This window comes from Arvicanthis niloticus, chromosome Y, assembly GCF_011762505.2.
Source record: "Arvicanthis niloticus isolate mArvNil1 chromosome Y, mArvNil1.pat.X, whole genome shotgun sequence".
NCBI lineage: Eukaryota > Metazoa > Chordata > Mammalia > Rodentia > Muridae > Arvicanthis > Arvicanthis niloticus.
Window position 1 is genome coordinate 8228776 of NC_133431.1, and position 15395 is coordinate 8244170.

At 42.1% G+C, this 15395-nt stretch overlaps 2 protein-coding genes across 2 annotated transcripts in view; one reads left to right on the forward strand and one right to left on the reverse strand.

Annotated features, from left to right (window-relative positions):
- The first annotated feature begins 3625 nt into the window (after positions 1-3625).
- LOC143437392 (uncharacterized) lies at positions 3626-7397 on the forward strand. The gene is made up of 2 exons (XM_076922223.1): positions 3626-4816; positions 5121-7397. The coding sequence occupies exon 1, from the start codon at positions 3626-3628 to the stop codon at positions 4400-4402; it is 777 nt and encodes a 258-aa protein (XP_076778338.1). The 3' UTR covers positions 4403-4816; positions 5121-7397.
- The window catches only part of LOC143437284 (uncharacterized), a 33004-nt gene continuing 23618 nt past the window's right edge, over positions 6010-15395 (reverse strand). Inside the window, exons 7-8 of the mRNA XM_076922096.1 lie at positions 6354-6445; positions 6010-6270 (exon numbers count right to left, since the gene is read on the reverse strand). Coding sequence (XP_076778211.1) covers positions 6010-6270; positions 6354-6445 — 353 coding nt within the window. The remainder of the gene's footprint in view (positions 6271-6353; positions 6446-15395) is intronic.

Genomic DNA, 15395 nt, shown 5'->3' on the forward strand with positions numbered 1-15395 from the left:
CCACCACTTGTTACTACTCAGTAAACTTTGGATTCAGTCTTCAATTCTGCTTATTTTAACAATATATCCTTGTAATCTTTGTAGGAATTATGTAACATTACTAAGGCTTAGATTTCTCATTCCTAAAAATTCACAATTAACGTAGTGCCTGAGTTCTTAAAATCAGCAAATTGTAAAGGTGTAGGATAGTCTGAAGAGAGTGAACCAATACAATTTCAATAGTCTTGTTAACAGCCAGAAATGATGGAATTTGCCTTAACTCTCGCATGATGGAGGCAGAAGTACGAGGATTGCTATGAATTTGAGACCCTCCTGGTCTATGTGAGAGTGTAGCTTTAGAAAAGAATTACAGTGGGGACAGAATATGCTTGATGTCAGCAAACAGTGATGTTTCTGGAGCACTTTGGAAACTCAGCACTCACAGTTTCTTGAGGTTTTGTTGGAGTCATCTCCTGTAGTACCCTGAAGGGCTGCTGTGCCCTGGCTGAGACTTTCCATGTGCAAAGGAACATTCTACAAAGTAACATTCTGCAGTTTTTGTAAGAACAATACATCCTGTTGAAGGTTGATGCCCCAGAAAGGGAATTTACACTTGACATCTTATTGCCCCCAATCGAGTTCCTGTTTTTTCCTCAGTTTCTGTTTTTCCTTCCCTGGCTGGGTGTATATATTGAACCTGCTCAGTAAAGGCATTGGCATTCTCTCATAATGGATGACCCAAATCTCAGTCTTTCTTTAATCACCCAGGCCTATGCCCGAACTTGGTATGTCGGGCAGCTCTGGAGCTGTCAACCTACACAGTTTGAAAGACCCCAGCTTAGCCGAGTTGTTTTGTTCAGCAGAGTTGTTTTGTTCAGCAGATTTATTTTGCTCAGCAGAGTTGTTTTGCAAGGCTGGAAAAATACTGGGCCCCTGAGCAGGTCAAAGATAGTGCCAAAACAGTGCACCTGGCCCCAGGCAGGGGACGGAAAGTACCCAGAAAAACACCAGGTGATCCAAAGAACAATAGAGACTGCCCCGAGCACCTCGTTCCTGGAACAGGGTGTTGACCCTAGGTTGAACCCAGCTTTATTTGAATTGTCCAATTAGAGCCCTGTAACCATGCTTCTCGCTTCTGTAAACCTTGCTTCCTGCTCTGAACCCCTATAAAAACCCCAATCCCTAGACCACCGGACGGCAGTCCTCCAGGGAGACGCTGTCGTCTGGGTACCCGTTTGGAAGAATAAAGCCTCGCTGTTGCATCCGAATACCTGGTCTCGGTGTCTTGGTGACGGGGGTCTCTCAGAGCGAAAGACCTGAGGCCTGGGTCTTTCATTTGGGGGCTTGTCCGGGATTCTAGAGACCCCTCCCCAGGACCACCAACCCCTCTTCGGGAGGTAAGCTGGCCAGCTCGTCTTTATCTGTTTGTCTGACGGCCGTCTCTGTCTCTGTCTTCCGTACGATCTAGCTAGATTGCTCTGTAATTCCGGCGGACTTAGGAAGGGTTGACGGACCCAGATTCCTCCTCCGCACCCCCAGGATATGTCCTGGGGGAAAGTCTGAAAACACGGCGTCCATGGGACTTTTTGGGGCTCCACCCCTGACCTGCGGATACGTGTCTCTGGAGATAGAGGATACTCCGACCTCTTCTCAAACCCCTTCAGGTTTTTTGGTTTCATTCTTGCATCGAAGCCGCGCAGCGCGTTTGTCTGTGTTTGTGTTCTGTTTTGTCATTTGTTATTTAGTCCTAAGTGTTTCTTTGGGAGAAATTATGGGCTAGACTCTGGTCACCCCTTTAAGTTTGACTTTACAGCATTTCAAGGAGGTCCGCGGTGTGGCCCACAACAACTTCGTGGATGTCAAGAAAGGCAAATGGCAGATCTTCTGTACCTCCGAGTGGTCGATCTTTTCAGTCGGGTGGCCTCGTGATGGTACTTTTAACATTTCCATTATTCGGCAGGTTAAAAAGAGGGTGATAAATCCTGGAACGGGCGGACACCCGGATCGGGTTTCATATATCATCACCTGGGAGTCGCTGGTGGTAGACCCGCCGTTATGGGTAAAACCCTTCCTCTCTCCCGTTCCCCCTCCGATCCTACCTCCCTTGCCGGACCCCGCCATAGTCCCAACTGCCCCTCCTGCTACCTCTCCCGTTGCCCTCTACCCTGCCCTTGTCAAACAAAGGGAGGACAAGAAAAAATGTCCCCCAGTCCTGCCATCCGATTAGGGCCCTCTTATTGATCTCCTAACTGAGGACCCCCCTCCTTATGGAGAACAGGGACTGGAGGGCCAGTCTGCGACGGCAGGTGGGGCCCCCTCCTCCTAGGTAGATCCTCCGCAGGGACAGGAAGCGTCCCCTGAGAACCCCGATTTCTCTCTGGTAGCGGGTCGGATTAGAGGTCGAAGGGAACCCCCGGGGTCGTCACAGGCCCTCCCGCTGAGAACTGGGAACGATGGTCGCCCCCAATATTGGCCCTTCTCTGCCTCAGACCTTTATAATTGGAAGAACAATAACCCTTCTTTTACACAGGATCCCTCCAAGCTGACTAGTCTTATTGAATCTGTCTTAATTACCCACCAGCCCACTTGGGATGACTGTCAGCAGCTCTTACAGGTGCTCCTCACCTCTGAGGAGAGGCAGAGGGTCTTCCAGGAGGTCCGGAAACAGGTACCGGGCGAAGATGGACGCCCCACCCAGATACCGGCTGAAATTGAGGAGGCCTTCTCCTTGAAGCGACCCTAGTGGGACTTCACCACGGCTGCAGGTAGGGCCAGCCTACGTCTCTATCGCCAGTTGCTTGTAGCGGGTCTCCTAGGGGCAGGTAAAAAGCCCACCAATTTGGCCCAGGTCAAGTCAGTCACTCAGGGACCGGAGGAACATCCATCTACGTTCATGGAACTTCTGAAGGATGCCTACCGGGTACATACCCCATATGACCTGGAGGATCCGAGCCAGGCCACTCACCTTATCATGTCTTTTATCTGGCAGTCAGCTCCAGATATTAAAAGGAAGTTAGACACAGGAAGAGAAGGAGGAGAGGTTGAGGAGAGAAACAGAAGAGAGAGAGGCCCAGAGAGATAGGAAACGCAACAGAGATCTTAGTAAAATAATGGCCACTATAGTAACAGGGCAGAGACGGGAGTAGCCAGAAACCGGGAGAATGGGAAAAGAGAGCCCCAGCAATAGATCGAGATCAATGTGCCTACTGCAAGGAAAAGGGCCACTGGATAAAAGATTGCCCCAAGAGACCGAGGGGCCCGCATAGGCCAAGGCCGGCGCAGACCTCCCTCTTAAACCTAGAAGACTAGGGAGGTCAGGGTCAGGAGCCCCACCCCCCGAACCCCGGATAACCCTTCAAGTGGGGGGGGGCAGCCAGCCACCTTTCTGGTCGATACCGGCGCCCAGCATTCGGTTCTCACCCGCCAACCGGGACCCCTGAGTGAGAAGACAGCGTGGGTCCAAGGGGCAACCGGAAGAAAATCCTACCAGTGGACCACTGAGTACAAGGTACATCTGGATAACTATGAGAAACAGGGATATACGAAGGGGGTCTTGACACAGAAATTGGGGCCCTGGCGACGACCAGTGGCCTACCTGTCGAAGAAATTGGACCTGATTGCTGCCGGATGTCCACCGTGCCTCAAGATGGTAGCGGCCATCACCCTCTTGCTCAAGGACTCTATGAAGTTAACATTGGGCCAGCCGGTGATGGTGTTTGCCACGCATGCGGTGGAGTCCCTGGTAAAGCAACCTCCAGGAAGGTGGCTCTCCAACGCCCGAATGACACATTATCAGACTTTATTGCTGGACTCCGAACGAATCACCTATGGATCCCCGGTAGTGCTTAATCCGGCCTCTTTGCTCCCCCTCCCTGGGGAGCCCGACCCCCATGATTGCATCCAGATCCTAGCGGAAGTACATGGGACACGCCCCGACCTGACAGATCAGCCCCTCTCCTCTCCGGACTACACCTGGTTCACCGATGAGAGCAGCTTCGCTCACAACGGGTTGCGAAAGGCAGGAGCTGCAGTTACCACCACCTCAGAGGTGATCTGGGCAGAAACATTGCTGCCGGGAACGTCGGCTCAGAGGACAGAGTTAATTGCCCTGGCCCAGGCCCTCTGCATGGCAGAAGCCCTGAGCATAATTCAAACCCCAGGCCATCAGAAAGGAGACAACATCGAGGCCCGGGGCAACCGCTTGGTAGATCAAGCAGCAAGAGAGGCGGCGGTGAGGGACTCTGCTGAGGCCCTCCCGGTCAGAGCCGACCCCGAAGATGAACCCCCACTGGCAATCACATATAGTCAAGAGGATCTAGAGCTGATCAAGAAAATGGGGGCCACCTATGACCCCATCTCCAGACTATGGGTCCACCAGGGAAAGCCAATCTGGCCCACACAGCAAACCAAGGCTCTAATTTAATGCCTACACAGGATGACCCATTTGGGTCAGAAGAAAATAAAAATGCTGGTAGATAAACAAGAGGAGAAACAACTGTTCCTGGGCAAAGACAAGATTCTCCAGCAAGTCACAGCCAATTGTGACATTTGTGCCCAGGTTAATGCAGGACACAACAGGGTGCCCTGTGCAGCCCGTGCCCGGGGCAACCGACTCGGAACTCAATGGGAAATCGACTTCACAGAGGTAAAACCTGGGCTCTATAGATACAGGTATCTGTTGGTTTTTGTAGATACCTTTTCAGGCTGGGTAGAGGCTTACCCGACAAAACATGAGATTGCGAGGGTGGTTGCAAAGAAACTGTTAGAGGAAGTCATCCCCCGCTACGGGATACCACATATTCTGGGCTCAGACAACGGACCCGCCTTCATCTCCCAGGTAAGTCAGTCAGTGGCCAAAGCACTGGGGATAAATTGGAAACTGCATTGCGCATATAACCCCAGGAGTTCAGGTCAAGTAGAAAGAGTAAATAGAACTATAAAGGAGACTTTAACCAAATTAATGCTGGCACCTGGCACTAGAGACTGGGTGACCCTGCTACCCCTGGCTTTGTATCGAGACCGAAACATGCCTGGGCCACATGGACTTACCCCCTTTGAGATTCTTTATGGGGCACCTCCCCCGGCGGCCAGCCTCTTGAATCCTTACCTCCCATCCCTTGCTGATAGCCTCCCCTTTCCAGATCACTTGCAGGCACTACTGATCGTCCAGAAGGAGATTTGGCAATTCCTTACAGGTGCCTACCAAGAGCAGGGAGACCAACTACCGATACCTCACCGGTTCCAAGTGGGAGATTCGGTTTGGGTTCGACGGCATCAATTAAAGAACCTGGAACCGGTGGAAGGGACCCTTTGTTGTGCTACTAACCACCCCAACGGCACTGAAAGTAGACAGCATCGCTCACTGGATTCACGCCGCCCACGTCAATTTGGCTACCTCCGTTCCAGAATCGAACCAGGCCACGAGATGGAAAGCCCACCGTACCCCAAACCCTTTAAAGATAAGACTTGCACGCTCCTAGTTTTCCTTTATTTTGCCAATAAGACGACTTCTTCCAGTCCCCACGCTCCCAAGTCATTAACTTGGGAGGTCCTAAACAGTCAGGGGAGGTCGTCTGGTCTGTCTCCGGAACGCATGCCCTTTGGACTTGGTACCCGGAACTGTACTCAGACTTGTGTAAGCTGGCAACAAGAGCGCCAGGGTGGGACTTTGAAGGGGGCTACCCCTGGCGCTGCTTCTGCCTCTGTGACTGCAGACAGAGGGTGGTTGAATCCTCTTCTGAGTCACAATTCGTTTGTAGAATTGCAGAACCATCTCCACTTATTTCCGTCATCCCAGGGGCTAACTTTAGTCCCAGTTTATACAATGGATTGACCTTTGCAGTAGCTTCAAAGACACCAGTGATGGATCAAACGTATCAAAAATGTTAAATGCGGGCTCACAGGAGCGGTATGCTGTTTGATCGGATGCCACTTTTGTGCTAAATCTGAGCCAGCAGGAAAAAGACATTTCTCAAGCATCAATTCAGAAAGATATATTTTTTTTTTTCGAAAAAGAGAGGCTTTGACTACTTACTGTAAGTTCTCATGGGAAAGCACAAACCCACAGTGTCCTGGAGCCTCTGCCTCAGAGAGCGGTTCCCTGTCCATGTCGTGCATGGAACTGACTCCGTAGCGCCACTCTCGCCTCTGAAGGCCGCTTCGAGTTCTACCAAACTTTTTCTCAGTATCCAAGGAACTCTGGCTGGCGCTGCTTCTGCGGCCCCCACAGGCATGTCCTGCTGAGGGACGACCGGTGCCCAAAGGAGGGCGAGCCGGGGTCTCCTGGGGGTGCTGCCGCAACCCCCAATCGGAGGAGCCAGCTCAAAGAAGTAACCTTTTATGTCTGTCCCGGATCACACCGACCCCGGGCATACCGCTACCATGGGGGAGGTTCGGACTTCTATTGCAAGTCCTGGGACTGTGAGACGACTGGCCAGGCCCATTGGAAGCCCTCCTCTGGCTGGGACTATATCACAGTAAGTGCCAATTACACCCTGTTCTAGGAATGCTGGCTGTGCTTGAGCTCAGCACCCCCTTACTATGAGGGGGTTGCTGTGATTAAAAACCTTTCCAACCACACCTCAGTTCCTCAACTTTGCTCACAGGGCACCCAAAACAAGCTGACCCTGTCCGAAGTATCAGGCAAGGGACTTTGTTTAGGGACAGTTCCTCTTACCCATCAGGCCCTTTATAATAAGACCCTCCGGGTACACCCTGGGAACTATTGGCTTACAGGCCCGAACGGGACCCAGTAGGCCTGCAACATGGGACTGACCCCTTGCATATCGGCTCAGGTCCTCAATCAAACCAGAGATTTTTGTGTCCTCGTTGAGCCGTGGCCCAGGGTTATCTATCACAGTCCAGGCTATGGTTCTAACTCAACAGTATCACCAACTTAGACAGGAGACCGAGTTAAACTAAGATAATAGCGAATGGAAGATTCCATTCCATGTATAAAGAAAATGGGGAAATGAAAGACCCCAGCTTAGCCAACTTGTTTTGTTCAGCAGAGTTGTTTTGTTCAGCAGAGTTATTTTGCTCAGCAGAGTTGTTTTGCAAGGCTGGAAAAATACTGGGCCCCTGAGCAGGTCAAAGATAGTGCCAAAACAGTGCACCTGGCCCCAGGCGGGGGACGGAAAGTACCCAGAAAAACACCAGGTGATCCAAAGAACAATAGAGACTGCCCCCAGCACCTCATTCCTGGAACAGGGTGTTGACCCTAGGTTGAACTTGGCCTTATTTGAATTGTCCAATTAGAGCCCTGTAACCATGCTTCTCGATTCTGTAAACCTTGCTTCCTGCTCTGAACCCCTATAAAAAACCCCAATCTCTAGACCACCGGACAGCAGTCCTCCAGGGAGACGCTGTCGTCCGGGTACCCGTTTGGAAGAATAAAGCCTCTTGCTGTTGCATCCGAATACCTGGTCTCGGTGTCTTGGTGACGGGGGTCTCTCAGAGCGAAAGACCTGAGGCCTAGGTCTTTCAAGTTCTGTCTGACAGATGACAATTTCAGACTTTCCCAAGAAAGTAGGCAATCTGCATAATGTCTGTCTGTTCCTTAAATTCACACTTTAAGTATAGTGAAACACTTGTCACTTCTAATCTTGAAACTATGGGAATACTCTGAACATCAAAAGTAAATCTTTCATTGTATTTTCAGACCTAGTAATCTTACTCCCCAGAACAGTACAGTTGCCAAAAGTTCAGAGATCTATAAATCTATGAGCTGTAGCTGTCCTCCCCTCCTCAGATCCCCAGGCCTTTCCCACACTCACCTTCTATCTCTGTGTAGTTACTATACTGTAGTGTATATGTCATATACCAAAATATCCACATTTGATAATGATGCAACTGTTGTAAGTCTAACTTCATGGACTGTGAAGAAGCCATGAGGAGAGACATAGAGGTTGTGGGCTTAGAAAATGACAGGGATTCAGCTGGGTATGGACTCGCAGGATCACATAGAAACTACCAGGACTACCTGTAGAACATATCCTACAAAACAAATTTGAATTGTGAAAAAACTACTATTAATATTTTCAATTTCCTACAAAACAAATTTGAATTGTGAAAAAACTAATATTAATATTTTCAATTTTCTACAAGACAAATTTGAATTGTGAAAAAGCTAATATTAACATTTTAATGGATATTAAGGGAGAGAGTCAACAGAGAGAGTTTTTTTATAAAGGACAGTTTGGCCTCACATAGACTTGGTGCAGGCTTAGAGAATTTGCCAAGTAAAGTTACATAGGAAATCATTTTAGTGATACTGTAATACTTTGCCTGTTGTACCAAGGAAACTACAGTAGTGTGTTTATAACAGAGATCTCTCTTTTCTTGTCATCTTGTTTGTAGTTTATTGAATGCTTTGCTTCCAGCCCTAAAAAAAAAAACAAAAAAAACAAAAAAAACAAAAAAAAACAAAAAAACAAAAAACAGTATTGGAGATTGAAAGAAACTGGCCTGTCAAATGCTGCTTTTGATTCTTACTTCAAAGATATTGAAAGTTTAGTAGAGAGAAAAAAGGTGGTGGCTTGGGCTGACCAAACTACCAAACATTCAAACCAAAGTGATCTTCCAGGGATGTCTCTTCTTGTGACCTTGGACCAATTCAGTCTATTCCTTGTTGTAAGTATTTTTATTTTATTCTATAAATGGAAGCTTATTTCTAAGATTTTCTTTATATTCCAATCTACAGAACAGTTGGTTTCTTTTAAATATACTTGGTTATTTGATTACCGCTAACAAAGAATCTAGCTTCTAAGTATTTTAATTAATAAGAATCTCCCAGGACCTACCAGCATCTATATATTGATGTTCTGAATAACTAGCAGTTTCATTTTCTTCCCATTCTTATTTAAATTTTAACTTCAATTAAGGGCTAAAGTATATAAAAATATTGTGCAATTTATAATAACTTAATCTTAAAATCAACGAACACTATAGAATTCACTGTTTCTATTTACGTTTGTTATCTCTCATCTTTCTACAGATTGTGAATAAGATATTTTCATTGCAAAGCCGACATATAATCTTGGGTTAACATGATACTTTTTGCAGTGTAGAATGTAGCAATGTGGATTGCCCTGTCTTTGAGATAGCCTGTAGCAATGTGGATAGCCCTGTCCTTGAGATAGCTAATGTTCGCAATTTGTTATGCTTATATGCCTTCTGACTTGCACAGTCTGTCTTCCCTTGAGTTCTCTGTGTTTGTTCATAAATAAATTTTATTGGTTAAGCCTAGGTTTTGTGAGGTTTCACTTGTAGATTGGCACATTTTGTTCTGCAATTGTTATCAGTTACTTAGTTTACTGTAAACAGTTTAAATCTACCTATATCAGGAATGCGCTTCATTTAAAAGTTTAAGAACTTATGAAATAAATTTGCAGTGATGTAATCAGGATTTTGGTGAGTAGTGCATCTGATTATTTTTGTGGGTGTTACTTAGAATTTGCATTGCTGTTGCCGGATACCTAAGAATGGATTTATTTTGGCCAAAGATTTTGCAAAAGATCAGTCCATAGTCACAGGGGCAGATCATACTGTGATTTGAGGCCACATTCTGGAGGAGTTGACAGAGAGAGAACCAGGAAGGCCAGAAGACCTTGAAATTCATGTTCCTGCCTTTTCCACTGATGCCACACTTCCTCCCACAACAGCACATTCAGCTGGTTTAACACGTGAACCTGGGTGAGACATTTTATATTTATTATTTATTTTATTATTATTTTATAGTCACATCATAGCCATGTATATTTGCTTCCGTGCATTCATAGAACATGATTTGAAAAACCATGATTAGAAAACCAAAACTTTTTTTCAATTTAAGTACTTTATTGATATTTTGGCTCCCCCCAAAATTAATTTTCCTGTTGTAGATACCTACAATATCTGATGCCTCAAAACCGAAACTGGGAAGCCCATGTAACAGTCAGAAGTGTTGACTGTTGGATCATTTTGTGTCTTTGAGATACACCTCTATCAAAACTTTCCAAAATAAAAAAGATAGTGGCTGAACAATCGTGGCCTCTAGTTTTTATGATAAAGAATGCTGTACCTAGTGCTTAGGAGGGCATATGTTTAATTTTTTAGTAAACTAAAATAGTAACACATTCTTTATTTTTTTTTTTTTGGAGGGATTTTTTTTTTCAAGACAGGGTTTCCCTTTGTAGCCCTGGCAGTCCTGGAACTCACTCTGTAGACCAGGCTGGCCTGCCTCTGCCTACCAAGTGCTGGGATTAAAGGTGTGTGCGAACAATTATTGATCATTATTTGTTATCAATTAGTATTGATGATTATTGATTACTGTTTATTGATTATAGATCGGCATTGATTATTGATTGTTATTCCATCACAGTCATCCCCCTGACTCTGCCTCCCAAGTGTTGGGATTAAGGGTGTGTGCCATCAATCATTGACTATTATTGGGTATTGATTAGAATCGAATATTGATCAGCGCTGAAGGCTGATTATTGATTATTGATTATCATGATAATCGATCACTTTTGGTTATTGACTAGTGTTGATTATTGATCATTGATTGGTATTTATTATTGATTGGCATGATTATTGATCATTATTCCATCACCATCATCATCCTGCCTCTGCCTCCCAAGTGCTGGGATTAAAGGCATGTGCCACCACTGCACATTCTAAAGTAACACATTTCTTTAACATCATCTCTTACGTATCTTTGTATTTGAGTTAGTTACTGGGGGGGTTTGTTCTTATTTTGGGTTTTCGGGGAAGTTTTGGTTTTTAGACAGGAATTTAACTATGTAATCAGACTTCACTGAAACTTGAAACCAAGGCTGTCCTCAAACCCGAAATCCTCCTATTTCTGTATTCTGAGTGTTGGATTATGGATATATACCATCATGCCCAATGATTTATCAGTACTTTAATTTTGCTGGGTTTTTACCTGGATGTATCCAGTATGGAGAATTGTCTAGTGTCTGGCAGCTTGAGGGTCTTTATTACTCCTGTCATCGGTGTCCCAGTGTTGCTGAGCTTTCTTGACAGCGTCCTCTGGCCATGGTGCGATGGCTTTTCTTGGTTGTCTACTTGATGCACCTTAGAAGAGGGAGTCACGACTAAAATAAAAGCCTCTATCAGATTGGCCAATGGCTGACCCAACCCACAGGTCTCAGTTATTCATGGGGATGAAGGGGGATCTCATCTGAAAAGGAAGATGGGTGAGAGAAAGAAGTGAGACCAAGCAGAGACTTGTCAGTGTCTGATTTTAATGCAAAAATAACTCTCAACTTATACAGTTCCTAAAAAGGAAATGGGGAGGGAGGACAATATGAGGAAAAAGGAGCATATCGAAGTCAGCCATACATTCCCAGAATCCACCTGACTACCTCACCTTTACCTGGGAGAGGCTATGTCACCGCCCATATAAAACAGGCAGAACCCCCTGATCTTACTATCTTTGTCCATCTCGGGGGACATCCTGTGGTCTATTCTCCTATTGATGTCAACCACCCAGAGTATCAATAATCAATAATCAATGACAGTCTATAATCAATAATTAATAAATGGTAATCAATACTAATTGATAACCAATAATGATCAAAAATTGATGGCACACGCCTTTAATCCCAGCACTCATGAGGCAGAGGCAGGCAGATTTCTGAGTTCCAGGCCAGCCTGGTCTACAGAGTGAGTTCCAGGACAGCCAGGGCTACATAGAGAAACTCTGTCTCGAAAAACCAAAAAACAAATAAAAGAAAAAAAAAGAAAAAAAAGAAAATGATGTTTTTACTTCGTACAGATTCTTTAGCTGTCTTCAGAAGAAAGATTGGCCTAGGTTAGGTCCATCTATTTTACTAGCAGAAATTCTCTACTTTCTTTTTTTTAAGTCAGAAAAATGTTCACAAGCAGGATATTGATCCTACTCTTTCCCTACCTTCAACTTCTCTTCAATGCTGTCCACCTCACTCACCACACATCTCCATGTTCTTTCTGTCTGAATGCATTCAGTCTTGCATGCTCTCAGGACCTAAGTAGGATCAAGCCTTGTTAGTATTGGGTGGGAGCTCTCTATATTTTTACTTAATATAGTATTTATGTGATATATGTAACATGTGTATGTTATATATGTAATATATAAAATATATGTATGTAATGTATGTAATATATGTAATACATGTGTAATATATAATATATGTATATATGTATTAATATATGTAACATGGGGATTCACCTCACTTGTTACATGAAAAGGTACAGTATTTTTAAATCTCTCAGTTTCATTCTCCCCTCTATTTACTCTCAAATAGGCGTGTATACAAATATTAGTCTCTTTTCTTTGCTGAAGCATTATCACCGTTAGAATTTACCTAGGTAAGATCTGGAAAGCAATACTTAAAATATAATTTCATTTTTGCAGTTGCTTCTTTATAGTGAATTGAAGATGTTGGGAAGGAAGTGGGGTTTTAGCACCAACACTGAAGACTATCAACCAATGTATACATTTATATATGTGTATGCACATTCATAAGTTAAAATAATGAACAATAATCATCCAACAGCAGTTTGGATTAATAATATTAATAATATCAATAATATTAATATTATATAATAATGTTATATATTTTATAATGTAATATAAAATGTAATATATTAATATATTATTTTATATTAATTATATTATATATTATATATTATATAATATTATTACATATATATTATATTATTACATATTATATAATATATATACCCTAACCCTAATTATATATAATATATAATGTATTATATATTACATAATATAATAATGTTCATGTTATTAATTAATATTATTAATCCATATCTCACATATGACATACTTGTACAGATTATGTCAGCAATAAAGTAAAACGTTTATTTGACTACCTTTCATGTTTTAAAAGCAAAGACGAGATGTTGAATTTTACAAACATGAATTTTCCTTTAGAAAAATAACCAGTAGGTTTAGTGTTCAGTATTTTTCTATTGGTTGTTTTGAGTATTTACTTCAACTGATTTCATAGATTAAGTAATTGCATGTATTTTTGTTCCATGAGATGTATATGTTGCATCTATATATACAGTCTTAGAAGGATAGAAGAAAATGCCTGAGGCTATTTATAAACACACTTATAAATCTTAGATATATTCAATTATGTTCATAGAGAGGGACAATCAGTTCAGTTTAAGTCCTGTGTATAATCATAAACATTATCAACTGGTTTTGTTCTTAAGTTTACAACATACTGAATAGTATTAAACTTGACTTTTTTCAACTGGTTTAAGAACCTTTAAATCAGAGGCAGTATTTTTATTTAAAGCATGTACACAACATGCTTTCAAAAGCTGATTAGATTAACCATAATAAATTTAACTTGAACTCTTATTGAACATTTAAAATAATAAACGATAGAAAATAATATTACAAAAAGCAAGGATTTTGATTTCCCCTGGTGTTTATGTCTAAAGAAAGAAAGCAGAGTCCCATCTGCTTTCTTCTACCTCAGCTTCTCCAGGTTATTCTGAAGTCAATCTTACATCTATATTTTTTTCATTTATATCATTTGTCTCTAAGTGGACATATCTAATGTCTATACACCTAGTGTTATTTACTATATCATCAGTGTTTACATTTCCCTGTCACAGAAGTGACTTGTTTATGTACTTGAGGTACTAAGTCAAAAATTGAGGTAGAAAGTCAGGCAAATGCTTTATTTCATCACTGATTGATTAATCAGCCTCTTATAACTCTTTTTGGCCCAGGGTCTTATTATGTAACCCCAGCTAACCTAGAACTGGCTATGTAGACCAAGTTGACTGAACTCACAGATATGGATTCCAGATCCCCCTTCCAAGGGCTGAGATTAGATGTATACAGCACCAGTCCCAGCCGTACTACCTTTTAAATCTCAGGTTCTGTTGCATTTTTGTATTTGGTAATTGCGTGTTGCTCATTGTCTACTTAATGGACATTAATATAATTTACATTTTAATTTTTAATTTAATTTTATTTTTATTTTAATTTTACATATGCTTCCTATATAATTTACATTTTTTGCTTCTTAGCATATGTGATTTCTTTTTCCATTCCTTTAAGTGTCTCTTTTCTGTGAATTGCCTACTAATTATTTCAGCACTTTTATTGTACAATTGCCCTTTGCAAAATATTGTTTACAGACACCTAGATATTTATTTGTTCATTTTGTAATACTGAATTACTAAATATAAAGTACTTAGGAAATATTTATATGCTTAGGAATATGCACACAGGCACACACACAGACCCACAGCAACAACTAGATTCATTGAGGAAATGAATAAAAAGATGTATGTCATATTTGTAATATATAATATATATGTAATATGTGTAATATATGTATGTCATATATGTAATATATGTATGTAATATATGTGTAATTTATATAATATATGTAATATATTATATATGTATGTAATATATGTAATATATAATATATATGTGTGTAATATATATATAATACATACATGCATATATATATATAGCCAAAGTATCTAGACTTGTTTTCAAGTAGGGGAAATGAGCCATACTAAATCATGACATGGGGATTCATCTAACTTGTTCCAAGAAAGTCAAGAATGTAACAAAGGAAAGTAAACACTAAGAATCAGAGTTAGAGAGAAGGCAGAGCACATGCGATTATTGTCAGGAATTACACATTTATTTTCAATGATACAGGTATGTTGAGCATGATCTCAGCACATATGTGAGCTTGGCTGTGTATTAAACCTGACAATGTTGATCAGATCATAATGTGGTCAGGAAAGGTCGCAGCATTAGGAGAGTATTACAGAAGCAAGTAAAGATGGAGTTGCCGCAGATGAGAATTAGAATTGCTGAAAATGGTATGGTTCGTGAGATTTTTGAGCCTGAAATCTAAAAGGACGGGTTCATGTTAAAATGGTTGGAAAAGACTTCACATGTTACAGGTCTTCAGAGTCAAAATAGTTTATATACAGGAGTTTGGTTAGTGCTTTGTTAAATTTGCCTTAGAATAGATCTGAAGTGGAGATGTCCTGGTGCACAGGTAAAACTCGGCCATTCAGGAGAGAGGTCTGGTAGTGAACTATAGCTTTGATGGTTAGTGACATTTACATAATATTTAATAATAATAATTAAAAATAATAATTTAAAGCTGCAGGACTGGATGAGGTGGGCAGGGATGTTAGGTCTTTCCTTCAGTTCCTCTCTCACCTTCATTGGATTTCAGATGTCAGGATGTCCTTTTAGGTGCTTAAAAATTTAGTTGAACTTTTTCTCGATACTTTTAGAATCATTTCCCATCCATAAATTTTAAATTTTGTCCTTTCCGCTCTCTCCTAATTTATTTTAATATAATAATCTTATACCTTGTTTTCTTTTCTTTCTTCTTCTTCTTCTTTTTTTT

Bases quoted from the DNA above. Each gene is read 5' to 3' on its own strand.
- LOC143437392 (XM_076922223.1), top strand. From the start codon at position 3,626: ATGGTAGCGGCCATCACCCTCTTGCTCAAGGACTCTATGAAGTTAACA.